Below are 15046 nucleotides of genomic sequence, written 5' to 3' on the forward strand. Positions count from 1 at the left end.
ATAATCTGAGAAGCTGGACTATATGAAGAAAAACGTGGCATCAGAATTGGAGGAAGAATCATTAACAACCTGAGATACGCAGATGATACAACTTTGCTTGCTGAAACTGAGGATGACTTGACACACTTAATAATGAAGGTTGAAGAATACAGTCTGCAGTATGGATTATGTCTCAATATAAAGAAAACAAAAATCCTACGAGACCAATGAGCAGCATCACAATAAATGAAGAGAAGATTGAAGTTGTCAAAGAATTCACATTGCTTCGTTCTACAATCGATGCCAGTGGAAGCAGAAATCAGGACATTAGACAATGTGTAGCATTGGGAAGGTCAACCGCAAAGGAACTGGTTCAAGTGCTGAGGAGCAAGGCTGTCTCTCCTTAGGACTAGGGTGCACCTGACACAAGCCATATTTCCAATTGCCTCGTGTGCATGTGAGAGCTGGACGATGAATAAGGAAGACCGAAGAAGCGTTGATGCTTTTGAGTTGTGGTGCTGGTGAAGAATGCTGAAAGTATCATGGACTGCTAAAAGAACTAACCGATCTGTCCTGGAGGAAGTGCACCCGAAATGCTCCTTGGAAGCGAGAACGGCCAGACTTTGTCTCACCTACTTTGGTCATGTAGTCAGAGGACCATTCCCTGGAGAAGGATGTCATGCTTGTCATATATGTCGATGAAAGAGGGAGAGGCCTTCAACGAGATGGATTGACATGGTGGCTGCAATGATGGGCTCAAGTATACAGGGATTGTGGAGCTGGCATGGGATTGGGCAGTGTTTTGTTCTGCTGTGCTGGGGTCGCTATGAGTCGGAAATGACTAAATGGCACCTAACAACAACAATTGTCTTGAGTCCTGGGTGGTACAAACTGTTAACAAGCTTGGCTGCTAACCAAAAGGTTGGAGGTTTGAATTCACCTCGAGGTACCTCAGAAAGTCTACTTCCAAAGGGTCAGCTAGAGAGCACAGCTCTGCTCTGTCATACATGAGACCACCATGAGTTAGAGTTGACTCAATGGCAACTGTGTTTTTGTTAAACAATTGTTAAACAATGTCTTTGGTATCTTTTTTTTAATACCTGGATTTACTTCATTCTTCTTAATTGCTGCATAATATTAATGGTATTGATGGACCATAGTTTATTTATCCATCTCCCTAGTGTTAGAAATTGTTTTTCCAATTATTTTGCTATTTCAAATGATGCTACAATGAAAATCCCTTTCTAAGCTTATCCATACATATATGTAAATATATCTCCTAACAGGTTGCGAGAAGTGCTATGGCAAAGAATATGTGCATTTGAGATTTTAATGAATATTGCAAGATTGATCTTCAAAACAACTACATGACATAAGCATATGTCTATGTTCATTAACCTGGACAACATCTACTGTGATTCCAATGACAATTTGCTCAAAAATATATTTTTAAAATTTTACTCCATAATAAAGTGATATAGGCCAATGAATGGTTATATTAAAGAAATCCATATAACTTCTATAAGAATTCTGGGTAAAAGAGATGCTAGAATTACGAACTCATTTATGGGTCAGTATTTTATAGAGGAGGAGCCCTGGTGAGCCATTGGTTAAGCACTCCCTGCTAACCAGAATTTCAGCAGTTCAAATCTGCCAGTCACTCTGGGAGAGAAGAGATCTGGTGATTTCATCCCACACAGACTGCAGCCTAGGAAAACTTTTGGGGTACTTCTATTCTGTCCTAAATCAACATGATGACACACTACAACAAAATTTTAGAGCCCTGAAATTATGAGTCGCCTAATATTGCTGTGTATTAAGTATGAATCTTTTGAGAGGTTGAAAGAAGAGTTTCAAAAGAGCAGCCTGGGAAAAGTCACCTTCCAATTTTATCAAGATGGTTGTCTTATTAATAAGCCTCAGTCATAAAATCCAGGCCATTCACATTGGTGTCCTTGTCACATTCAATTTTTATATACTGGCAGTCCATAAACACCACTGTTATAGCTGAACTATAGTATCTAATCAAAGTATGAGCTAATATATGTACAAAATCCTCACAGTGATTTTTGATCCACATTTTATTGTCTTTGCACCCAACTAAATGATCTGTGAAATCTTCTAATTATATTGTCTTTCTTTGCCAGGTCATTGAAGTATCAGTAAAGGGTCAGCATTGAAACTCCACCAGATTAATCAGAGAAGCCAACTTTTAAACACATCCCCAGGATGGTTTTAGCACAAAATAGCCCCCTTATGCCTCTTAATTTTTCTTTTTGCACATTACTGCTGTATCGCATCATGGGACATTAAGCATATTTCAACTCGTGGGACTAACTCAATCATGTTTTGAGAAATTGAAAACAAATGTTATAACTCGATGAGTGATAATAGTGAGTAATAACAATTTCCTAGTAGATGTATTTGTTTAATGGGTTGCATAGTCTTTCAGCTTGTAAACACTGGCATGTCTGTGACTCAATGAAGTTGGGTTTAAAAACAAAACTAAAAAAAAGGGCTAAAGTTTGGCGAGAATTTTGTTTGCTGCAGAAATTACAACAAAGCTAGAGTTCATTTGTGGTCTGATTCTTATTAATAGAATCATTATCCTCAATGGGAGGTAACCTAAAAAGTGGATTGTAGGTTCAGGGGATTATAGGGACCAACACAGTGCTAAACTTAATTTAAACGTGCTGTACTCTTCCCTTTGTGCTGGAATGTTCTGTATTATTTCATAATAAATGCAGTGAATTGTGCTGGACTCAGCCTGAAGTACAGGGTTATGCACTTCTTATTTTAAAGATATTTAGAAAAGTGTGTCTCAGTGCTTGGCAACTACTCCAGCAGAAAACAGATAAGGATGTTTTATCAGTTTTGCTGTTCTTATCATGTTTCAGGTGGAAGGCTGTAGAAATGATGAAAAACAAACAGCACTAAATAGGGTTCTGTCATTATCACTGCTAGAGGGAGCTGAGTTTCTCAGGATCAAAGGAAAATGCATTTGCTGTTAGAACTGAAATCCTTCATGGTGAGAGGTATACTGCACTCAGATGCTGATGGGCAGGAAAAAGAGTAAATTGGAGGAGGAAGTAAAATATGTGCTGCTCTGGGAACTTGGGAATTCCAACACAAGTAGGCTGGCATACTTTTAAAAGCTTTGAATTTTCAAAGTTGAATTTCTTAAGGGAAAAATAGTGCCTGTGGTTAGTTATTTCTGAACCACTAGAGTAAAAGCATCAGTCCAGGTGGTTTTGATCTCATCAAATTATAACACCCTTTATCACTGTAAATGTTTGTTAAAGGTGTGTATTCCCATGCTGAGGGCTTGAGGAAGGTTCGTCTATATGTCATGGATCCCAGAGAGTGTTTCATGTTTTAAAATTTTTATTTTTTAGTTTGCAACTCAAGCAGACCACCTTCAATTTCCCTGGCATGGAAATGGCCATGGGAAATTGGCAAACAGAGTGGAAGCCAGGAAACTGCTGGTCTTCCTCTCTAGGACATTAGGAACTGACTGAGGGATAATAAGCAGAAAAAGAAAATAAAGTAAGGTGGTTGCTGAGAAAGTGATAAAATTGTCATAGGAACCCAATGAGGAGTAACTCAATGGATGAATTTGGACCAAGGTTACAACACTTCAGGTGAGCGTTGAAGGAGGGAAGATGTCAGCAGTTATAAATGTTAAAGAGGTGAAAGGACTTGGATAAGAAAGGCAAGGTGGTGGGAAAATTTTACCCCTCTCCCCCTAAATAAAACCACACACCTATTGCCACTGGCTTAATTCTGATTCATAGTGACCCTAGAGGACAGAGTAGAACTGCCCCACAGGGTTTCAAAGATCTATAATCTTTACTGAAACAGACTGCCACATCTTTTCCCATAGAGTGACTGGTGGGTTTGAACTACCAACCTTTTAGTTAGCAGATGAGTGTTTAACCACTGCATGATAAGAGGTCCTAGGGAAAGCTTTGAGCATGTTTGACTGGACTAGAACTGAGGGAAAGCCATGAATTTTAGGGAAAAAAAGTATTCCCTGAGAACCATGCAAGTTTAATGGTGAAGCCAATGCCTAAGTGACACTCAGATGAAGATACTAGAATTTTCACCTTCTATGCGGGAGTCCTGGCTTCCTTTCCTGGCCGTGCACCTCAGGTGCAGCCACTTCTCTTCTGTAAGTGGAGCCCTATATGTTGCTATGATGCTAACCAGGTTTCAGCAAAGCTTCTAGACTACATGGACTAAAGAAGAAAGGCCTGGCAAGCTACTTCTGAAAATCAGCAGTAAAAACCCTGTGGATCACAATGGACTGATCCACATGCGATCATGGAGATGGTGCAGGACTGGGCACTGTTTCATTCCATTGTGTGTGGCTTGGCATGAGGGGTGTTGTTGACTTGACAGCAGCTAACAACAACCGTAATTGTGCACATAGCTAAGTTTCTATTCATATGTAAGGCAAGAGAGAGAACTTCTCAGATATCCAGGGACTCAGAAATAATACCACCCATGTATATTTTATATGAAACATTATATTCAAAGACATATGCCGGCCAACCCATAAATGTATCAAGAGAAAGAACTCGAGTTATTCTAAACATCTGTTGTCAATATGGTTGTAAATTTAATAAAAATGTTACAAACCAGTCCCTGAAATAGAAAATAAATATGGAGAATATGCCTTCTTTCCCTCTCTGCCATCCAACTACCCTGGCTTTCTTTTAGTTAGATAAATATGTTAAGCTACTTGCCATTCCAGGGCCTTTCTTTGGGATACTCTATGTCTTCAAAAGCTTCCCTAACCTATCTTCACTCATCTAAGTTACTTTAGGTATCAATTTACAGAATACTTTCTCACAGATGCTCTGCCAGCATCCTACACATTTACTATACAGCAATAGTTGAGATTTATAATTATATGTTTATTCATGTGATTGCTTGTGCAGTGTCTAATTCCTTCCAATAAAGTATAATCTCCATGAGGAAAGGATCATTTTTGTTTGGCTCACCAGTTCTTCACTATCTTAACATATGGTAGGCACTCAGTAAATATTTGTAGAATCATATCCTACTGAGTCTTATGAGAGAATATACAGCAAATGTGCATAAAAGAACAAAATAATGAGTGTCTTCCTGCCTGCCCCTGGGTGATTAACAACAGATTACTAACGTAGTGAGTATATGCCAGTTAATGTGTACAAGCACAATCCATCTGAGAAAAAAAATAAAAAATGTAGCCTTTACCAATTTCCTTTGTGTAAATACTCACACTGTGACTGATTTCAAGCTACAAGCATGAAGTCATTGAATGCAAAGCTGAAAAAAGATGCATAGTAAAAAACCATTACATACTGTTTTCACCTCAAGAGCATAGATAATAGTGAATTAATTAAGAAGTGGTAATCTTTGAGTATGTATTACCTTTATATTTACTATAATTATTTAATTACAAGTTTATATAATTTTATTTTAATAATGACTACCAAACTGGCAAACAAAATTCCTCAAGATTTAATAATTAGTGTTTGCTAACTCATACCGTTGGTGACTAATGGAATAGAATTATGGGGTTGAATCCATAGGAATTTATAACTTCTTATTGTACAGGGAAAGATGCAAAAAGAATCCAAGGTGATTCTTATATTTTGGACCTGAGTGCCTAGGAGAGCAGAGATAGTGGGAGGAATATGCTGATGAAACTTGGAATATTTCTTTCCAGGGAAATGTTAGTCTTCCCTTGAGCTCAAAGAAAGGACTACACTGTAGGAGTCATAATTTTGGAGACTTGCTAAGTGGTGAAAGGGAATGAGAGAAAGAAGAATGCAATTTTAGGGTCATTGTTTGCACTTTGGAGGGAGCAGAAGTAGAGAAATTATAGAAACAGACAGCGACAGAGCAATCCAGAGAAATAGGAAGATAATCAGCAAAGGTATCAAAAAAAAATAATAATAAGGTTATTGATGAGCCACAGTATCAAATGAAAAAAAATAAGGTTATTGATGAGCCACAGCCTGAACGGGTATGGTAGATTTCTGAAGATGACATTCAGAGTTCATCTTTGATTTTGGTTTCCAACTTGATAGAAGTTGTATTCTCTCACAGGATTGATGAAACATAACACACAAGATGGAATTCCTTTTGGCTAATTTCATTTAACATTGTATTTCCCACCACCTGTCTGCCAGTTCATCATACTGGCTTGCATGTCACTGTGTTGCTGCAAGCTATTCCACCAGTATTTCAAATACCAGCATGGTCACCCATGGCAGACAAGTTTTAGTGGCGTTTCCAGTCTGAGACAGACTAGGAAGAATGGCCTGGCAATCTAATTCTGAAAATTATCCAGTGAAAGCCTTATGAATCATAAAAGATTATTATTTGATGTAGTGCTAGAAGATGTTGTTGTTGTGTGCCGTCAGTCAGACTCGACTCCTAGCGACCCCTTGTTGGGTTTCTGAGGCAGTATCACTATAGAAGTAGATTGCCCAGCCTTTCTTCTGAGGAGTGGCTGGTGGGTTTGAACCGCCAGGCTTTTGGTTAGCAGTCAAATGCCTGGAAGATGAGACCCCTAAATTGGAAGGCCCACCTCAGAGGGAAGGTTGGGCAATACACTTCCGTGGTGATACCCCCTCGGAAACCCAAGAAAGGGTCGCTATGAGTCAGGTCTGACTTGATGGCACATAATAACAACAACAACAGCAGTAGCCTCTCCTTGGAAGGAAGGTTGGGCAATCTACTTCTGTAGAGATACCACCTCAGAAACCAGAGGAGGGGGTCACTATGAGTCGGAACTGACTCCACAGCAGTGAGTTTGGTTTTTTTTTAAGCAACAACCTCTACGATGGACTTGAGAATGTCAACAATCATGAAGGTGGTATGGGACCAAGCAACATTTCATTTTGTTATAGACAAGGTTGAATATATATAAGGTTGAATTGGAGCACACTTGAAGGCAGATACTAACAACAGTATATTTGGCGATTGTTGCTGATCCAAATGGCAGAAAGCAATGTGAAACAGGGACAGTGCTATGGAATGCGGTTATAAATTTTAGCATCAGAGCACCTGTGGTTGAATCCCTACTCAGCCATTTCCCATTCAAGGCAGAGTAAGAGAAAGGAAACTGTTGTTGTTATGTGCCGTTGAGTCGGCCCCAACTCATAGTGACCCCTCCTTGAGTTTCTGAGGTGGTATCACTATGGAAGTAGATTGCCCCACCTTCCTGCCAAGGAGTGGCTGGTGGGTTTGAACAGCCAGCCTTCTGGTTAGCAGTCAAGTGCCTTAGGCACTATGCTACCAGAGCTCCTTAGAGCTCCTCTAGGGCAAGGAAACATAACACTTACCAAATGCCCCTAGGATGCCGGGCTGTGCTGAGAAAGCTCTTCACTGCCATCTCTGTTAACATGGTGATACTTGGGAAAGCAGAAAGTTCCTGAAATTGCAAGGCATTACTTATTAGAAATAGGAGAAATGGAAGAGTAGGTTGAGGAGGAAGATTAAAACAAGATTTTAAAAGCCAAATCTCAAATAATCCCATAGTGATTCTATCATGATTTTCCCAGAGTTACGTTACCTGTTCCTTGTTGTCGAATTCAAAGGTGGAATTTTTTTTTTTTTTTAAAAAGGAGTTTGTACCCACAATGATCTTCCTCTTCCTTTAGGTTAGCAAAACACTTGGTATGATTAATTAAGCCTCAGAACTTACTAGATAATTAGCCTTTCTGGATAATCAGCTGGGAGCCTCCGTGGGCCAGCAGTTAAGTGCTTGGTTGCTGAAGGAAAGGTTGGCGATTTGAACCCACCCAGTGGCTCCTCAGGAGAAAGATGTGGAGATCTGATCCCACAGAGATTACACCCTAGAAAACCATATGGGACAGTTCTGCTCTGTCACATGGTGTCACTATGAGTCACAGTCTCTGCAAGGGCATCTGATAACAACAACAAGGTGCCTAAGACATATGACTGCAAACCAGAAGGCAGGTGGTTCAAACCCACCAGCTACTCCTCGAAAGGAAGATTGGGCAATGTACTTCTGTAGTGATACTACCTTGGAAACCTAAGGAGGGGTCACTATGAGTTGGATCTGACTTGATGGCAGTGAGTTTTTTTGGGGTTTTTTTAAATCACGTAAGAAAAATAGGAAACAGAAAAGAGGCTAAGTGACGTTTTCAGGTCACTCAGTCACTGGAATATATATATTAAACCAGGGCTTCTAACCAGTTTGAACTGGTTGGTAATGGCCAACAGAACAAGGGCAGTGTACATGTTTCAATGCAGTCAAAGCTCTTGTATATTGGATTTTGATCCATGTAGGAAACAGGCAGCAGTAGCCTGCTCGAAGATAATAGCCAACCACAAAAAAAAAAAAAAAAAAAAGCACTGTAGGCTGCCATCTTTGAGCAGGCCATAGCTTCCTATTTCCTACTCTGGACAAAATCCTACGTGCAAGGGATTTGGTTGCTATGCAATGCATGCACTGCCCTTGTTTACATAGGCCATGACTGAACCATTTTGAACCTTATTGTTTTGCTTCATACTAAGAGACACCTCTAATATTTAAACTCCTGAAGAGCTCTTACCCAGAGAAGAGGTAATGCATAATTACCAAGGGCCAGCTCTTTCGTTGTTGTCCATAAAAACAGCAAGATTGGGCAAGTTAACAATGTTTTCTCTTCTCAAGGAGAGGGGACCTCACTTTTATTCAAGTCATAGTTCTCTTTTATTCTCTTTTCCCTACACATGATTTAGACTTGAACATTTATTTGCTTCTTTTCCTCCTTCACTTTTTTTGGGGGAAAAATGCATCATCATCCTCATAAAGAAGTTGATATTATTTGAAGGTGCAGTTATTCCTACCAGTTTTGCAAGATCCTGTGGTATCTTTCTGCTAGAATATAGAACCATGCATCATCCAGACATTTGAATAGTCCCTGATGCATATTTTGAGAAAACATCCCTGCTATTTTCTAGAATTGATGAGATATATGGGGCTCAGTTGTAAGGCATAAGATATGGTTTCCGCTAGCAACAATTGCATCAAGTTGAGTCCAATTAGAAGCAATGCAGAAAGACAGTGAAGACAATTTACAGAAACAATTAACATGGGAAAAGAAAAAAGGGAGAGAGTGATGTTAGTCATAGTCTTAGGACTTGCCAAACATGGGGGCCGCTTCCCTTTCCCAGGTTAAATCTTCATTTTTTCGATTTCAGTGTGATGGTGCTCTCAGGAGACTGAGATGCCAAGACTAATCAAAACGGTTTTCCTGTCTCCCTGCTCCCTAGCAAACCCTATGCAGAACAATCATCACATATTGCCTGCATCCTTCCAACCCTTTGACGAAGGTAGAATTTCTTTGACTAACCAAAGAGGCTTGGTTCCTAAGTAGACTTACCTTACCTGGGTGAGCTGTTCATTATATTTGGCCTGTCATGCCTATCACTAATTCATTCACTTATTAAATTATTGAGCACGTATTGCCTTCTTTTGATGAAGGGGGCACAAAGATGACAAAAAGTTCTGTTCTCAATGGTTGGCATCCCACTAGACTAATTATTAATAATATGCAGCTGGGATTATTTTGATCATTGCTATGGAGTTGGCACTGGCTCCTGGACACCTTATATATGACAGAAGAAAACATTGCCCAGTTATGTGACATCTTCATGATCATTGGACCATTCATAGAGTCCATTGTAGTGGCTACTGTATATTTTTAGTGTCTTCCAACCTTTGGGGGCTCATCTTCCAGCATGATTCTGTTATGACCCATAAAGTTGTCATTGGCTAATTTTCTAAAGTACATCAGCAAGCCTTTCTTCCTAGCCTGCCTTAATCTGGATACTCCATTGAAACCTGTCCACCGTGGGTGACCCTGCTAGTATTTGAAATACCAGTGGCATAGCTTCCAGCATCACAGCAACGTGCAAGCCACTGCAGTACAACACATTGACAGATGTACAGTGGGCCTGAGACTATAGTGGAGGGTTCTTGAAGGCATCAAGAGATCTGGGGTACAGGGTGATTAATCCTGCCTGGGAGATTATCGGGAGAAGCTTGCCTTCTACCTTGTCTATTTAGTACAACAAACTAACTAAAATAGGACTTTGTACATTGGAATCACCAGTCCACCAGATCAATACATTAATGCTCACATCACATTTCTAATTTGTTCTCTGCTGAGGTATGTGCCATCATTTCTAAGACATTTTCCCAGAAGGCTTTTACCTGACATCTCAATGTCATCTCTCTTTATGGGTTTAGATCTTGAATGAAGTCTATGAATCAGTACCCAGAAGCCCTGTGGTATAGGGTATATAAAAGTAAGCAATTTTCAAGTAGTGGCTTTATCAGATTCCCACTTAACCTGGTCTACAAACCACAAAGCTTCTATAGTTTGAAAAAGGATGCATTTGGTTTATACCGTTCAGTAGTTCAGTAAAGGTATTGTTTTGTTTCAAAACTTACCACTTTGTAGCCACTTGCCACAGAGAACTTGACACTTCAGTTGAGAGGCTCCCTGGTGTTCATTAAACTTATTCACTTTGGAGTTCTGGTGCATCCCTTGCACAAGTGTCACAGTAGGCAGTGAAAAGTTTTACATGTAGTTCTCAGAGCCAGCAGTATGATGACAAAAGCTGTTCCCTCTCTTTTGCTGTTCCAGCTTCCTAAGTCCCCTGTCCTTCAGCCCTTGTACAAATGCTCCATCATCCACAAAACCAATACATCCTCTTTCCTTCTTGTATTATAAGTATTTATGTAAATGATTATCTCTCTTGACAGACTCTGAGATCTTTAAAAGTTTGTCTTAGTTACCTACTGCTGCTGTAACAGAAATTCCACAAGTAGGTGGCTTTAAAGAACAGAATTTCTATTCTCACATTTCAGGAGGCTAGAAGTCTAATTGACAGCGAAGCTTTAGGCAAGGTTCTTTGTGTCTATATCTGCTTCTAGTAGCAGGCAGTCCTTGGAGTTCCTGAGCCTATAGATTCATCTGCCTCCGTCACCATCCGACAGAGTTTGTCTCTTCCCATATATATTTCCTTGTCTATACTATATTCTGTGCTGTTCCTTAGAACTCACAAGTGATTAGGTTTAGCTCACACCCTGCACTAATAGGGGCTCATTACCATTACAAAAGACAACCTTATTTCCAGACAGGATTACATTCACAGGTATAGGGGTTAGGATTCCAGCACATATTTTGTGGAGGCATAATTCAATCCATAACAAATGTGGATATAAGTCATCTTTTTTGTAGCATCCCCCATTCACTTAGCAAAGTACTTCATTGTTCACTAAATGAAGAGATGGGTGGATGGATGGATGGATGGACAGACAAACAAAGAGATAGATACACAAATGACAAAAAATTGTGATATGTTGAATGAAGGAGACCACCTATTGCTTGGTCTCTATGATGGTAATAGATACGTATTCCTCTTGATTACATGTTTAACAGCCAGGTAAACATCCATGATCAGGAGCAGAAAAGTATTTTGGATGGAACCATACTTGACACGTGAATGGACTCAGTCTGAAGTGTTTGATAAATAGGAAATTCGCAGACCAATCTTGACATTGCAATAACACAGATGTGTTATTTTCTTGGCACTCTTTTCAACACTCAAGGAAATTCCAATGTTTCAACCACCTGCCTCTGTGATCCAGTTCAGTAAATGAGATTGTCTCCCTGGAACTGCAGCTGTTGTCCAGGCATTGTGCTCTGCTGACTGTCTCACCTCCTCTTCTTTGAATCAGTTTCCACCAACTGGAAAATAACCCATAAGTCCACAAGTAATGGAGTTTAAAAAACGCTTCAGAGCTTTTTCAGTAACAAAGATTGAGACTTTGCTTTTCCCGCACAGAATACTTGAATTTCACCTGGAATTTTAAAATGCATTCTAGACTAAAAGGAAAGTCAGTAAAAACAGAAAACACACTCACACTCCCTAGTGATGGCTTTTTAATAAGCATTTCTTTCCCTTGAGAATACCTGGCACTATTTTTAGTGCGCAACAACATTTTAATATTTTAATTATAAACTTCCCACTAGGTTGGTTTTAGAGCTTCCTTGCTGAGTTTTATAATATGAAAAGTTTCAAGGTGAGTGATTTACTAGATTTTTCTTTGTAAAATGAACTGAAGTAGACTGAGAGAGTTTGCAAAAATACATCACCTAGTTAGATCTTAACCTATATTTTTATATACTTTCTAAAGTACAGAGCTTACATGTTTGTACTTTTTCATATTGTTTCCAAAATAAATCTGTTGTATTCATGATGAAAAAGAATAGTAATTAATACTTTTATATTAGAAACCAATAATTGTACTCAGTCTTTTTTTCCCTACCCTCTGGTTATGTTGACTTGATAATGCTTTTGACTTCAGAGAGCTCCTCACAATAGCTATTTGAGTAGAATTACATCATACTTCATAAAGCAGAGGGTGAGTGAAAAAAGAGACCTTCAATGAGATGGATTGACATAGTGGCTGACACAATGGGCTCAAATACAGCAGTGACTGTAAGGGTGGCACAGGGCCAGACAGTTTCATTGTTATGTATAAGGTTGCCATGAGTCAGACAACAATTGGTATAAAACCAATTAATAAGAGTCACAAAAATAATATTATAGGTTGGCTTCCTGATCAGCTTACTTGGGCTTTTCTTTTCTCTTTTCTTTCCCTTGTAGTGCGGGAGTTGGCCGGACTGGTTGTTTCATTGTAATAGATGCCATGCTAGAAAGAATAAAACATGAAAAAACTGTAGATATTTATGGTCATGTAACTTTAATGAGAGCCCAGAGGAATTACATGGTTCAAACAGAAGACCAATACATCTTTATCCACGACGCACTGTTAGAAGCAGTGACTTGTGGAAATACCGAAGTGCCAGCGAGAAACTTGTATGCCTACATTCAGAAGCTGACACAAATAGAAACAGGAGAGAATGTCACAGGAATGGAGCTTGAATTTAAGGTATGGCATTGAGTGCGATGTACCCAATGAGGAACAAGTTATGCTGGGATCATCTTTGAATAGTGCCTTTACTCTCCTAAACTTCAATCTTTCTAAAAGGAAGTACAAGATTCACTTGACCTTCTCCTCTGGTGTTTTGAGTATAAAATGCTTTCTTCCACTTTCTGTCTTCTCTTCTTTACTTCCTAACAATAGCTTGAGCTCTTTTGTATCTGAATGTAAATTGAGAGATCACACTCTCAGAACATAGTATTTTAAAATTCAATATGGAGTCATTAGGAAGAAGTGAAAAGCAATGCAGTTTGAATAGTCCTCTACTCCTAAGTAAACAAAAGATTTATGTCTAAAAGGAAATCTTGAGTGTACTGCATTCAAACCAGAGGCTAAAATTATCTTTGTCGGATTTCTCTTTTCCTCCATTCAACAGCGACTAGCCAGCTCTAAAGCTCACACCTCAAGATTCATCAGTGCCAATCTTCCATGTAATAAATTCAAAAACCGCCTTGTTAATATTATGCCATATGAATCCACAAGGGTATGCCTGCAGCCTATCCGAGGAGTAGAAGGATCCGATTACATCAATGCCAGCTTTATTGATGGATACAGGTAGATGCTTTTGCTCCCCTAACAGTCCAAAGCTTTGATATTTACATGCACCCTAGATTCCTAACCAGAATGCATTTCATCTCAATTCAAAGCCATTTTCTTTCGGCATAGGTCAGCTTTCAGTCTCTTGGTATTTGTTTTTTATTACTTTGGATAGGAGCAAGAAGAAACGCTCACGGGTTTTTGATCTGGCCTTGCACTCTTCTTTCAGAGCCGTTTGGCAGTGGAAGGAGTTAATAAAGAAATTGTTTTGCATCATATTTCATAAATTTAGTAGTCTGTGTGAGAGTCATTTCTAGAAAATGAAGCAGCACAACTAAATATTTCTTAAGTGATTTATGTGACACATGAAGTTGAGCTACTAGCATTGCACTAAAATTTAAATAGTAATGCTAAGGACATATATCATAATATTAACAGAGCAATTTCTTTTGTGAAGTCCTCCAGGTGTTTTAAATGTTATGATTTGGTTAAGCAATCTTAAGGGGAATTGATTACAATTGTATTAATAGTATATTTTAACTTTTTTTATCAATGGGTTGATGTTTACATTCCACCCATGAGTCTTTGTGTGATCTCTCAGTACTTTAACACCTTCTTTTCATTCTCTGTAATTCAGACAACAGAAAGCCTACATCGCTACCCAGGGTCCTTTGGCAGAGACCACAGAGGACTTCTGGCGGATGCTCTGGGAACACAATTCCACCATTGTTGTGATGCTCACTAAGCTGCGTGAAATGGGCAGAGTAAGTGTGTTGTCCTTTTAAGTGCATTTCTTCATAAGACTTTCACCCCATGGAGGCATGTGGATTTTATTGTACTAATCCAAGTGCCATTGTCATTTCTGTAAATGCAGACTATTCTGGGCACAATCCAAGCCATTGCTCTTTGTTGCTTTCCAATTTGCAAATTCATATCAAAGTATATATGCACCATAGCACATACCAGTTCAACATTTTCTACACGTACAACTCAGTGGCATTGATTACATTCTTCAAGTTGTGCAACCATTCTCACCATCTGTTTTGAATTACTCCTCCCCATAACATAAACTCATTGTGCCCTATGCTTCCTACCGAACCTTTTGAGTTGCTGTTGTCAATTTAATCCCATACAGATACTTCTTTATATGAGCACAATGCTCAAGGCAGATACTAATTAAGCTAAATGATTCTTTAGGATAGGGAGTTCTGGTGATGCAGTGCCTAAGGCATTTGACTGCTAACCAGAAGGTTGGCAGTTCAAACTCTCCAGCCACTGTGCAGAAGAAAGACTGTGCAATCTACTTCCGTAAAGATTTACCACCTTGGAAACACAGAGGGGGTCACTATGAGTCAGAAACGACTTGGTGGCACTGAGTTTTTTTTTCCCCCTTATTCTTTGGGTGAGTCAGCCCCAGGCTTACAGGTGAGGAGAGACAACGCAGGGACGCCAGAGTAGCAGGCCGGAAGAGCAGGAGAAAGGGGATAAAAGCCTTGAACCCAGACA

The 15046-nt window shown here is 39.3% G+C and overlaps 1 protein-coding gene across 1 annotated transcript in view; it reads left to right on the forward strand.

Moving 5' to 3' along the window:
* PTPRD (protein tyrosine phosphatase receptor type D) overlaps nucleotides 1–15046 on the forward strand; it is a 463281-nt gene that overhangs the window by 435170 nt on the left and 13065 nt on the right. The window contains exons 31-33 of the mRNA XM_042781300.1: nucleotides 12667–12952; nucleotides 13380–13558; nucleotides 14178–14304. Of these exons, the coding sequence (XP_042637234.1) occupies nucleotides 12667–12952; nucleotides 13380–13558; nucleotides 14178–14304 (592 nt within the window). The remainder of the gene's footprint in view (nucleotides 1–12666; nucleotides 12953–13379; nucleotides 13559–14177; nucleotides 14305–15046) is intronic.

Source organism: Orycteropus afer, unplaced genomic scaffold, assembly GCF_000298275.1.
Source record: "Orycteropus afer afer isolate SDZICR_OR568_19922 unplaced genomic scaffold, OryAfe1.0 scaffold00102, whole genome shotgun sequence".
In the NCBI taxonomy this organism is placed as follows: Eukaryota; Metazoa; Chordata; class Mammalia; order Tubulidentata; family Orycteropodidae; genus Orycteropus; species Orycteropus afer.